The sequence below is a fragment of the Hemiscyllium ocellatum genome, chromosome 3 (genome assembly GCF_020745735.1).
Source record: "Hemiscyllium ocellatum isolate sHemOce1 chromosome 3, sHemOce1.pat.X.cur, whole genome shotgun sequence".
Classification (NCBI taxonomy): Eukaryota; Metazoa; Chordata; class Chondrichthyes; order Orectolobiformes; family Hemiscylliidae; genus Hemiscyllium; species Hemiscyllium ocellatum.
The window spans coordinates 9,109,161-9,121,884 of record NC_083403.1 but is presented as its reverse complement, the minus strand read 5'-3'; the positions used below and the strand labels follow the sequence as shown (position 1 = coordinate 9,121,884).

The window sequence follows — 12,724 nt, the reverse complement described above, 5'->3', positions numbered from 1 at the left end:
CAAACCATCAGGTCCTGGGGACCTATCAGTCTTCAGACCTAACAGTCTCTCCAACACCATTTCCTGCCTAATATAAATTCGCTTCAGTTCAGGTTCTTCAGCCACTATTACATCTGGGAGATTGCTCATGTCTTCCCCAGTGAAGACAGATCTAAAGTAAAATTCAACTCTTCTGCCATTTCTTTGTTCCCTGTAAGAAATTCACCCGTTTCTGTTTTCAATTGCCCAATTTTAGTCTTAACCATTGTTTTTCTCATTATATACCTAAATAGCCTCTACTATCCTCCTTTATATTTTTGGCCAGTTTACCTTCGTACCTTATATTTTCTTTGTGTGTTTCCTTTTTAGATATCTCTGTTGTTCTTTAAAAGCTTCCCAGTCCTCCTATTTCCAATCATCTTTGCTATGTTATACTTTTTTCCTTTTGTCTTTATATGGTCCTTAACTTCCCTCATCAGCAACGGCCACCCCTGCCTCCCCTTAGGATCTTTCTTCCTTTTTGGAATGAACTGATCCTGCACCTTCTGCATTACCCAGAAATACCTGCCATTGTTGTTCCACTGCTATCCCTGCTCGGATATTGCACCATTGAACTTTGGCCAGCTCCTCCCTCATAGCTCCATAGTTCCCCTTGTTCAACTGAACTATTGTCACTTCCAATTCCACCCTCTCCCTTTCAAACTGCAGATTAAAGCTAATTGTAATGTGGTCACTATCTCCTAATGGCTCCTTTACTTCGAGGTCCCTGATCAAATTTGGTTCATTGCACAACACCAGATCCAGAATTGCCTTCTCCCTGGTAGGCTCCAGCACCAGCTGTTCTAAGAATCCATCGTGGAAGCACTCCACAAACTCCCTTTCTTGGGGTCCAGTACCATCCTGATTCTCCCAGTCTACCTGCATGTTGAAATCCCCCATAACAACTGTCGTAATATGTTTGCGACAGGCCAATTTCAGCTTCTTATTCAACTTACACTCTACATCCAGGGTACTGTTTAGGGGCCTGTAGATAACTCCCATTATGGTCTTTCTACCCTTAGAATTTCTCAGCTCTATCCATACTGACTCTACATCCCCTGATTCTAGGTCACCCTGCGCAAGGGACTGAATATCATTCCTTACCAACAAGGCCACCCCACCTCCTTTGCCAGTCAGTCTGTCCTTACGATAGCACATCTAGCCTTGAATATTCATTTCCCAGGCCCTGTCCACTTGAAGCCACGTTTGTTATCCCCACATCATAATTGCCAATTTCCAAATGAGCCTCAAGCTCATCCACCTTATTTCTAATGCTTCGTGCATTCATACATAATACTTTTAATTTGTTACTCCCCTCACCCTTCCTATCGATCCCTATTTCACTTGACCTATTTCACTTCCAGCTATAATCTGGAATTAATCTTTTTCCTTTTAATCCAGACATAGACACAATCATATAATGCATTAAAACCAAAGCCTTTACAGACATTATATATTTTTAAAACAGCACATGTGGAAAACAATTCCAGTTGGCCAATAGCTGGAAGCTGCAAATGTGTTGCTGGTCAAAGCACAGCAGGTTAGGCAGCATCTCAGGAATAGAGCTGGAAGCAAACGATAGAATGTGATGACTTCTTATGGTCCACAGTATTCTGTCAACAAAATCAAATTGCTAACCGTAGGCTCATGGTGGGATCTCAGTTATGGTTGCAATCAATCTAGATCCATGTCTTTGGAAATCTGCTGCAGTAAAGATTTTCAGATTTACAATGTAGTCAGGAATATTAGTATTTGAAAAATTATTAAGTATCCATAAACATCTTCTGATAAAAGAATTCCAGGAGTGGAACTTACAGTATCTTAGGTCTGTAAAATTAAAACTAGGTCCAGAAAGGGTTAGTGGGCAACAATTAATATAGAAACACTTTAGACTTTCAGTAACTAAGCTCCATGAGCCTGATACTTTACATCATTGAAAATTTTGCTTGATTTTGCCATAGTGAGGTGTTTAATTTCTGTAAACAGTAGGTGTCTTACAAGGTGCACATATTAAACCGTTAACCAGGAAACTTGCCATCTCTTAATTCAAATGAGAGGCTCTGTTTCCCACTACTACTACTAATTTCAGTTTAGTAAGAAAATGTAACCATTTTCAGAAATCTACTTACTGTCTTGAGCAATGAAGTCAACTCTTCGATGGCTGAATTCACATCAGAGAAGAATTTGTCGAGTGTTATTGATGACCAATTCAGTGAGGCAGCTCCCTGTCTCAGAACAGATTCAATCTAAAGGAAAAGAAACAATAAACCATGAACACAAAACTCTAATTGTTATGAAATTGTTACAAAACTGCCATCATTGATACTAGGTTTGGTTTTTCTCTATCTCTTTAAAGTTACACAATATATACATAGAGCCAAAGTGTAATTACTCCTCTTGAAAAAGCAGTGGAAGCTATGACAGAAGGGGTAGGTAATCATGTATGATGGCAGTGAAGAGATATTTTTCACCTTCCTGCCATGACAAGGGTGACAAGGCCCAAGACTGAGTTTCTCACCTTGTTATCAATTGAGGTCCCTAAATGATAAATTGAGTACTGTTTCACAGCCTTTACCCACTCGTGCTCCAATTACTTCAACTCCAAGTGAAATGAGGAAGGGTTAGTCTACTTGACTGGTAAACTGTCAGCTTGGAAGGGAGTGACCTCTCAATCTGCACTAATTTGCATAAAACCAAGGGACTAGACCAAGGACTGGAGCATGGGTGCAAATAGCTACCTCCCTGTCCTCACGTTTGACACCTCCAAAGCCTTTCCCCAAAATAACCTCCAACCCCAGAAACTTCCCATCCCTCTAAATACAACCTATCTTTTTCAGCCTCTGACTGGCAGCTGCTCCAGGCTGGTGAATCTTCCCAATCTGGAGTTATAATTCTGTCAGAAAGCCCACCACCAACTAATTGCTTAACTGTATACTGGAAAATCCAGCAGGCTTTCTTACCTCCATAGGCCATGGGTTTTCCTCATGGAAACTCTCCCACTTTCAATCGTAGCCTGAAGATGGGAAACTCACAGCCATAGTTTATTAGATTTATTAAAGACAGTAAATTATGTATCTCTCAGGGATATTAGGATTAGTGTGAACAATTGTCACAATGGCTCAGTGGTTAGCACTGCTGCCTCACAGCACCAAGTCCCAGGTTTGATTCCAGCCTTGAGCAACTGTCTGTGTGAAGTGTGCACATTCTCCCTGTGTCTGTGTGGGTTTCCTCCGAGTGCTCCGGTTTCCTCCCACAATCCAAAGACGTGCAGGTTAGGTGAATTGGCCATGCTAAATTGTCCATAGTGTGAGGTGCATTAGTCGGAGGGAAATAGGTCTGGGTGGGTTACTCTTCAAACTTGTTGGACTGAAGGTCTTGTTTTCACAGTGTAGGGAATCTAAACTAATCAATGCCTATTTACCGATGATAATTTTTCACAGCTTTTTTTCTGCTTGGGTCACCAAGTTGAAAGTTCAAGTACTAAGTAGCACTTCAAAAATACTTTTAGCATTCTGTTTTCTCTAACTTCACTTCACATTAATCCATTGTATCAGAGGTATTTGAGATGCTTTTGAGATTGAAAATTTAATGCCTTTCTTGCCTTTTTCATAACTTTCAAATATATGGATAGGAAAGGTTTAGAAGGGTATGAGCCAAGTGCAGGAAAATGGGGTTATTATGGATGGACATTTTGGTCAGCATGGAACAGGTTGGGCTGAAGGGCCTATGTCTGTGCTGTAGGACTCTATGACTCTAATAAATTTTAGATGCAGTTAATTCATTTGGTTACTACACGGTATAGTCACCACATTCACCAGTGAACTATTGAGGTGTGATGATAGAAAATGGAGCAACATTTGATCAAGTGCAACAACAAGTAGCACAAAAGTAAATACAAAGAAACCTTGGTTATCCGACAGACATGGGCAGGGAGCATTTTGTTCAGATAATCGAATGTTCAGATAAACAAATACCAAATAACACAGTTTAGCCAAGCAATAGGACCTTACAATCTTGCTGGATAATCCGAAATTCAAATAATCGAATGCTGGATAATCAAGGCTCCACTGTAATATAAAGGGGACAAACAGGCCACTTGTTGGAGTCATATTCAGAAGAGTAAAAGGTAGTTGTGGTTGTAGGAGGCCAACCAACTCAACCCCAGGACATTGCTGCAGTAGGCGATCAAATGGTATGGGTTGCATAAAAACTCCAGAAATTGCCACACTCCTAGCCAAGCTGATCCAGTACAACTACAAGACTGACATCTACCTGACAATATGGAAAATTGCCCAGATAAGTCCTGCACACGAATCCAACCCAGTCAATTACTGGTCCTTCAGTCTCCTCATGATCATCAGTAAACTGATCAAAGGTGTCATCAACAGAGGTAACAACCTCCTCACTGATGCTCAGTTCAGTGAGAGCCACTCAGCTCCTGACCTCATTACAACCTGGGTTCAAATATGGACAAAAGAACTGAATTCCAGGGGTGAGGTGAAAGTGATAGCACTTAACATCAAGTTCGCATTTGACCAAGTGTGGCATCAAGCATCTGCATAAGTCCCTTAGGGGAATGTCCTCAGCTCAAGCAACTTCAGCTGCTTCATCCATGACTTTCCTTCCATCTTAAGGCCAGAGGTGCAGTTGTTTGCTGACGACTGCACAACCTCTTCACTGATGCCCAGTTCAGTGAAGGCCACTCAGCCCCTGACCTCATTATTATCTTGGTTCAAATATGTAGCCAGGCAGCACACCAGCTCTCCCTCCTCATCCATCCCCCCCACAATGCACCTTATTCCTCCACCTCTCCCTCTTCACCTCATTCTGCCTACACCCTTTCCCACTTCCCCACCCCATCCCCAGCCCCCCCCCCCAAATCTCCTTTCTCTCGCACACTCACTTCCCTCCACCACACCACATTCAAACCCCACCCATCATATGCCGTCTCTCTTCCCCCCCTCCACTTCGGGATCCCCCAAAAATCAATCCCCAAGCCTTGTCACATATTACTATCCTGTCTGACCCTGAACTCTCTGAGGCCAAATGGTTGGTGCTCAGGAAAGGGTTTACGCTCATACCCCTCCGCCCAAACCTCAACGAACTCCAAACCCGCCACCATGTGGAGCACTTCTTCGCTGCCTCTGTTCCATGCCATCCATCTTTTCAGTAACGTCCAGTTCCCCAGCCCCTAGCACTTTATCTTCATTATGGACATGAAGCTCTTATACATGCTCATACCCGACAAGGATGGCCTCCGGGTCCTCTACTTCTTCCTCTCCAACAGACCTATCCAGTCCACCTCCAGCAATCGCCTCCTCAGATTCGTCGAACTGGTACTCACCCTCAACAACTTTTCCTTCAACCTCACATTTTCTCCAAATCTAGGGGGTGTCCATGGGCACCCAGATGGGTCCCAACTATGCCTGCCTCTTTGTCAGCTATTTCGAACGGTCCCTCTTCAGTACCTGCATACCACTGTGCTCCAAGTCTTCCACCATTACATCAATGACTGCATCGGTGCAGCGTCCAGCACCCAGGCTGAACTGGAGCAGTTCGTCGACCTGTACCAAAACTTCCAGTCGCCGTCAAAATCACTTGGTCCATCTTGCACACTTCCCTCCCCTTTCTTGACCTCTCCATTTCCATCACCAGACGGACATTCACTATCAAACCCACAGACTCCCATAACTACCTGGATTAAACCTCCTCCCACCGTGTAGCCTGCAAGAATTCCACCCTATTCTCCCAATTTCTCCACTTCAGCCACATCTGCTCAGACAAGGAGACATTCCATTCCCAGGTACCCCAAATGTACACCTATTCTGAACAACGTGCTTTTCTTTTATCTATCATCCAGATAGCCCTCCGCTGCACTACCTCCATTCCCCATTCTGCTGCTCTAAACCCTTCCCTCTGCACACAATAAAGTCAAAGTCCCCTTTCCTGACCTAACACCCCACCAGTCTCCACATCCTTAAACATTTCCGCCAATTCCAACTTGACCCCACAACCAAGATCATCTTCCCCTCCCCACCCTTCTCTGCCTCCGCAAGGATCATTTTCTTCAACAATCCTTAGTTTGCTCCACTCTCCCAACCAATCCCTCTGAACCCCCAGGTACCTTCCCCTGCAACTGGAAGAAATGTAAAACCTGATGATACACCACCCTCCTCCCTTCCGTCCAGGGCTTCAAATAGTCCTTCCAGGTGAGATGGAGGTTCACCTGCCTCTCTTTCAACCTAGTTTGCTGCATCAGGTGCTCCCGATGTGGTCTTCTCTACATCAGGGAAACTAAACGTAAACTTAGGAAACAGCATCTCAGCTGGGCCTGCAGGGACTGACGGGACCTTCAAGTCGCCACGCATTTTAATTCCCCTTCCCACTCCCTTTCCGACATGACCACCCTTGGCCTCCTCCATTGCCACAATCAACCAAACCGCCTCAACTTCTGCCAGGGCGTCCTACAGCCTGGAGGACTCAACACTGAGTTCTCCAATTTCAAATAACCTCCCTTCCCATCCTCAACTCCCTTCCCAGCCTGTCCTCCTCCCTTCCTCTCCTCCCTACCACTAACTGGATTCATTCCTCCCATTCACCAACCAGGTCGTATCTTCAACCTGTCTTCACCTATCCTCTTTCACCATCCTGCTCCCGCCACCCCCTTTATCTGCAGCTCCCATCACACCCATCCCCAGTCCTGAAGAAGGGTTACAAGCGAAACATCGCCACCTCCTGATGCTGCCTGGCTTGCTGTGTTCTTCCAGTCTCCTTTCTCTGGATTAGTGGTGCTGGAAGAGCACAGCAGTTCAGGCAGCATCCAAAGGGCAGCGAAATCGATGTTTCAGGCAAAAGCCCTTCATCAGGAATAAAGGCAGTTAGCCTGAAGCGTGGAGAGATAAGCTAGAGGAGGGTGGGGGTGGGGAGAAAGTAGCATAGAGTACAATGGGTGAGTGGGGGAGGGGATGAAGGTGATAGGTCAGGGAGGAGAGGGTGGGGTGGACAGGTGGAAAAGAAGATAGGCAGGTAGGAGCAGTCCGGACAAGTCATGGCGACAGTGCTGAGCTGGAAGTTTGGAACTGGGGTGAGGTGGGGGAAGGGAAAATAAGGAAACTGTTGAAGTCCACATTGATGCCCTGGGGTTGAAGTGTTCCAAGGCGGAAGATGAGGCGTTCTTCCTCCAGGCGTCTGGTGGTGAAGGAGTGGCGGTGAAGGAAGCCCAGGACCTCTATGTCCTCGGCAGAGTGGGATGGGGAGTTGAAATGTTGGGCCACGGGGTGGTGTGGTTGATTGGTGCGGATGTCCTGGAGATGTTCCCCAAAGCGCTCTGCTAGGAGGCACCCATTCTCCCCAGTGTAGAGGAGACTGCATCGGGAGCAACGGATACAATAATGATATTAGTGGATGTGCAGGTAAAACTTTGATGGATGTGGAAGGCTCCTTTAGGGCCTTGGATAGACATGACGGAGGAGGTGTGGGCACAGGTTTTACAGTTCCTCTTCCAGCCTCCTGCGTGTCTAATTTAGATTCCGGCATCCAGAGGTTTTTTTATATCTCAGGAACGAAAGGGTGGCAGGGTAGCACTGCTGATCCAGGACGGAATAAGTACAATGACCTTGAATTGGAATACATAGAATCCAAATGGATGGACACAATAAATAAAAAAAGGCAAGAAAACATAGGTAGGAGTGGTTTATAGGCTCCCTAACATTAGCTATATGGTAGGACAGAGAATAAATCATGAGATAATGGTATGCAGTAGAGTAATACAGATGTACAGCACAGAAGAGATCCAAACAGACCAAGGGTCAAACTTTAAATCAGAATTATTCAAGGAAGTTATGGACAGCTTGGCAATAAAACAATTCAAATCCACTGGTCATAGGTCTCCAGTCTGAAAAACAACCCTCCACCACCACCCTCTGTCTTCTACCTTTGAGCCAGTTCTGTATCCAAATGGCTAGTTTCCCTGTATTCCATGAGGTCTAACTTTGCTGACCAGTCTGCCATGGGGAACCTTGTTGAATGCCTTACTGAAGTCCAAATAGATCATGTCTATCTCTCTGCCCTCATCATTTATATAAATGATTTGGATGTGATCATAAGAGGTATAGTTAGTAAGTTTGCAGATGACACCAAAATTGGAGATGTAGTGGACAGCGAAGAAAGCTAGCTCAGATTACAATGGGATCTTGATCAGATGGGTCAATGGGCTGAGAAGTGACAGATGAATGTGAGGTGCTGAAATTTGGGAAAGCCAAATCTTATCAGGACTTATATACTTAATGGTAAGGTTCTAGGGAGTATTGCTGAACAAAGAGACCTTGGAGGGCAGGTTCATAGCTGCTTGAAAGTGGAGTTGCAGGTAGATAGGATAGTGAAGAAGGCATTTTAAATGCTTTCCTTTATTGGTCAGAGTATTGAGTACAGGTGTTGGGAGGTCCTGATGAGGCTGTACAGGGCATTGGTTAGGCCACTGTTGGAATATTGCATGCAGTTCTGGTCTCCTTCCTATTGGAAGGATGTTGTGAAACTTGAAATTGTTCAGAAATGTTGCCAAGGTTGGAGCATTTCAGCTGTAGGGAGAGACTGAATAGGCTAGGGCTGTTTTCCCTATAGCGTTGGAGGCTGCAGGGTGACCTTACAGAGGTTTATGAGGGGCACAGATAGGATAAATAGACAAATGCTTTTCCCTGAGGTGGGGGAGTACAGAACTAGAGGGCATAGGCTTAGGATAAAAGAGGAAAGATATAAAAGAGACCTAAGGGGCAACTTTTTCATGCAGAGGGTTGTACAAGTATTGAATGAGCTGCCAGAGGAAGTTGCAGAGGCTAGTACAATTGCAACATTTAAAAGGTATCTGGATGGGTATATGAATAGGAAAGGTTTGGAGGGATGTGGGCCAGGTGCTGGCAGGTACGACTAGATTGGGTTGGGATATCTGGTCGGTATGGATGAGTTGGACTGAAGGGTCTGTTTCCATGCTGTACATCTCTGTGACTCTATGACTCTACTGCATAATGTGTGTATGTTACAAAGGCAGTACATTAATCATGGATGACTTTAATCTTCATGTTTATTAGAATAACCAGATTGGCAGAGGAAATCATGAGGAAGAATTCATAACGTGAATCTGGGAAAGTTTCCTGGAATGATATTTTGTGGGTCAGATCAAGCATCAGGGCTATTTTGGATATGGTGATGCACAATGAGGCAGATTTAAAATAATGTTACAGTAGAAGATCCCTCAGAAACAGTGGCCATAGCATATTAGAATATAGCATTCACTTTGAGAGGGAGGGACTTGGGACTGGCACAACTGTTCTAAGCTTTAATAAATGAATGAGGGTAGAGCTGGCTGGAGTGGACTGAAAAGTGAATTTAGTAGCAAATGCAATTAAGGATCGATGGCTGGTCTAAGAAAATAATGCACGGCTCAAAGTGAAAACATATTCCAGTGAGGAAGAGGGATACCAGGAAGGGGATAATCCGACAAATGAGGTATGGGAAAGCAATGGATTGAAAGAAAAAGACTAGTTGCTGGCCAGAGGATTGGGAAAGTTTTAAAGATTAACAAAAGACTATTAAGAAAAAGAAGAAAATAAGCTTTGAGGGGAAATTTACAAGTCATATCAAGATGGATAGCAAGACCATCTTTTAAAATATGAAAAGGAAGAGCGAAGCCAAATAAAAACTGAAAGAACTGCAAGTGCTGTAAATCAGAAACAAACACAGAAAATGCTGGAAAAGCTCAGTAGTTCTGGCAGCATGTGTGGAGAGAAATCAGTCAAGCTTTACGTCGAGTGACCTTTTCTCAGAACTGTTCTGAGAAAAGGTCACTCAACCGGAAGTGTTGACCCTGTTGCTGTTGAAGAGAGAAGCGAAGGTACAGAGTCCTTCAGGGAAAGAGGCTGGGGAAATAATAATCGTGAAATCAGAAATTGGCAAAGTTCAATAAATAATTTGCATTCGTCTTTAAGTAGAAAACACTAATATTAAAATTATTAAATGTTCAAGGGGTAAAAGGAGGAGAGGAAATAAATGCAATAACTATTTTGAGAGAAATGTGGCACAGAAACTAACGGGGTCTAGTAATACGCCCCTAGGTTTGATGGGATGCATCCGAGGATATTAATGAAAGCAGCTACAGAGATACTGGATGCACAGATAATAATCTTGTAGATCACCTTAAATGCTGGAAATGTCCGGAGGGTTGGAAAAATGCCAATGTAACATTGAAATAAAGCAAAGAACTGCAGACGCTGAAGATCTAAATCAAAAAACAGAAATGTTGATTGGGCATCAGTCACCTTAATTTCTTTGCACTCCAGGATACATGAACACCAACTAGCCACAAAACAACATGGCCCACTCTTACTAGTATCCTTACATACAGATAAGCAAGGATACAACTTCGACTGGGGTAACACATCCATCTTAGGACAAGCCAAACAGAGACATGCACGAGAATTCCTAAAAGCATGGCATTCCAACCGGAACTCTATCAACAAACACATCGAGTTAGAGCCCATCTACCACCCTCTGAGAAAAAGAACAGGGAATGACATCACCACAGGAAATGACATCACCAGCCCAAAGAAACCCAAACATATAAATAGAAAGCAGGAATCATGTACACTGCTTTGCCTGAGGCCCACTGAAGATGTTACCTAGTAGGGTGACAAAACGTCAGGAAATGAACTTCCCAGCTCAGCGAGCAAGCCGATATCCATTTTTCTCAATGACCACACAGCTTGGTATTAGGACCCCATCTATTCATAATACATGTTAATGAGTTAGATGAGAGAAGTAAATATATTATCTCAAAATTTGTAGGTGACACAAAGCTGGGTGGAAGGGTGAGCTGTGAGGAGGATGCATAGATACTGCAGTGTGAATTGGACAGGCTCAGTGAGTGGGCAAATGCATGACAGAAGTTGTTAATTTGTGAATAAACATGTGGTTTGATTATCTACTCAGGCAGCAAAATAGAAAGCAAGGTTATTATTTGAATGGCTGTAAATTGAGCGAGGGGAATGTTTGATAACACATGGGTGTCCTTGTGCACCAGTTGCTGACAATAGTGGTGCAGGTAGTAAAGAAGGCAAACATTACATTGGTTTTTAAAGCGATAAGATTCGAATACAGGAACAAAGACATTTTGCTCCAATAATACAGGGCATGGTGAGGCCACATCTGAAATATTGTGTGCAGTTTTGGTCTCCTTATCTTAGGAACGATGTCTGTGCTATAGAGGATGTGCAGTGAAGGTTTACCGAATTAATTCCTGGGATGGCAGAACTGATGTACATGGAGAGATTGACTCAGTTAGGATTGTATTCACAGGATTTTAGAAGCGTGAAACTGATAAAATTCTAACAGCGATAGACAGGTTAGATGCAAGAAAGATATTCACAATGGTAGAGGAGTCTAGAACCATGGGTCATAGTTTAAGGATAAGGGGCAAACCTTTTAGGACTGAAATGAGGAAAGACTTTTTCACCCAGACAGTGATAAGCATGTGGAATTCACTACCACATCGAGGAACTGAGGTCAAAGCCTTATAGGTTTTCAAAAAGGAAGTACACATAGCTCTTGAGGCTAAAAGGATCAAGGGATTTGGGGGGAGGTGTTGAGTTGTATTTTGAGTTTGATATGCTCATATTGAATGGTGGTGCAGTCACGTGAGGGCAAATGCCTCCTCTGCTCCTATCTTTTACCATTCTATGTTTCCCGTACTGATCAAAAACCTATCCATCTCAGCCACAAGGTCACTGTCCCAACAGCTTTCTGTGGCAAGGAATGCCAAAGATTCTTAACCTCTGTGAGAAGAAAGTTCTCCTCATCTTAATTTTAAATTGGTGTTTGTTAATTCTGAGACTATGCACTCTGTCCCTAGAGTCTCCCAATCTCTTGGCATTTACTGTGTCAAGCCCCTCAAGAATCCTTGCCACAGAAAGCTGTTGGGCAATAGACCTTGTGTATAGGTAACCTCACAACATTTAAAAGAGTACTTTAATGTGTACTTGAAGTATCGTATCCTTCAAGGTTTTGGGTAAGTGGGACAAGTATAATAGTATATTTCTTGGTGGTACAAACTCAAAGGGTCGAAGTGTCTCTTCTGTACTGTATGATTTCTGTAACTGGTCATTGAAGACACATGAACCATCAAATGCATCAGGTACAAAAGAGAGTTCCAGGAAGTAGGAGTCATGGCAGTTGACAGGGTAGTGGACAAACACCTCAAAAGTAGTGATAACGGTGACAACAGGTCAATGAAATATTAATCAAAAGGAACCCCTTCTTTTGATGAATTCCATATCATTGCGATATGACCATCTTACTGCCCACCTGTGCAGTCAATGGAACACTGCACCTTGAGGAAGCCAGCTATGTTCCGGAATCTTATTGCTCAGGCATCAGCACTAACTTCATCATTGGGAGACTAAATGCACAGGTTTAACCTTGCACAGAGAAGCTTTTCAATTCAGGGCCATAACAGGAGTCCTTGTTAAGTGTGACACTGCCTGTATTGGAGTACTGCTTGTTACTGGAGTTTGATGAGAATACCAAAAGGTCTTAAGACCACAAGATAGGAGCAGAATTAGCTCATTCAGCCTATCTCATCTGCTCAGCCATTCAAGCATGGCTGATGTTTCTCAATCTTATTCCTCTGTGTTCTTTCCATAACACTTGATTCCCTTAC

The 12,724-nt window shown here is 43.6% G+C and overlaps 1 protein-coding gene across 1 annotated transcript in view; it reads right to left on the bottom strand.

Moving 5' to 3' along the window:
- Positions 1-12,724, bottom strand: part of LOC132834399 (dynein axonemal heavy chain 8-like) — a 1,143,262-nt gene that overhangs the window by 761,065 nt on the left and 369,473 nt on the right. Inside the window, exon 19 of the mRNA XM_060853284.1 lies at positions 2,148-2,264. Within this exon, the coding sequence (XP_060709267.1) occupies positions 2,148-2,264 (117 nt within the window). The remainder of the gene's footprint in view (positions 1-2,147; positions 2,265-12,724) is intronic.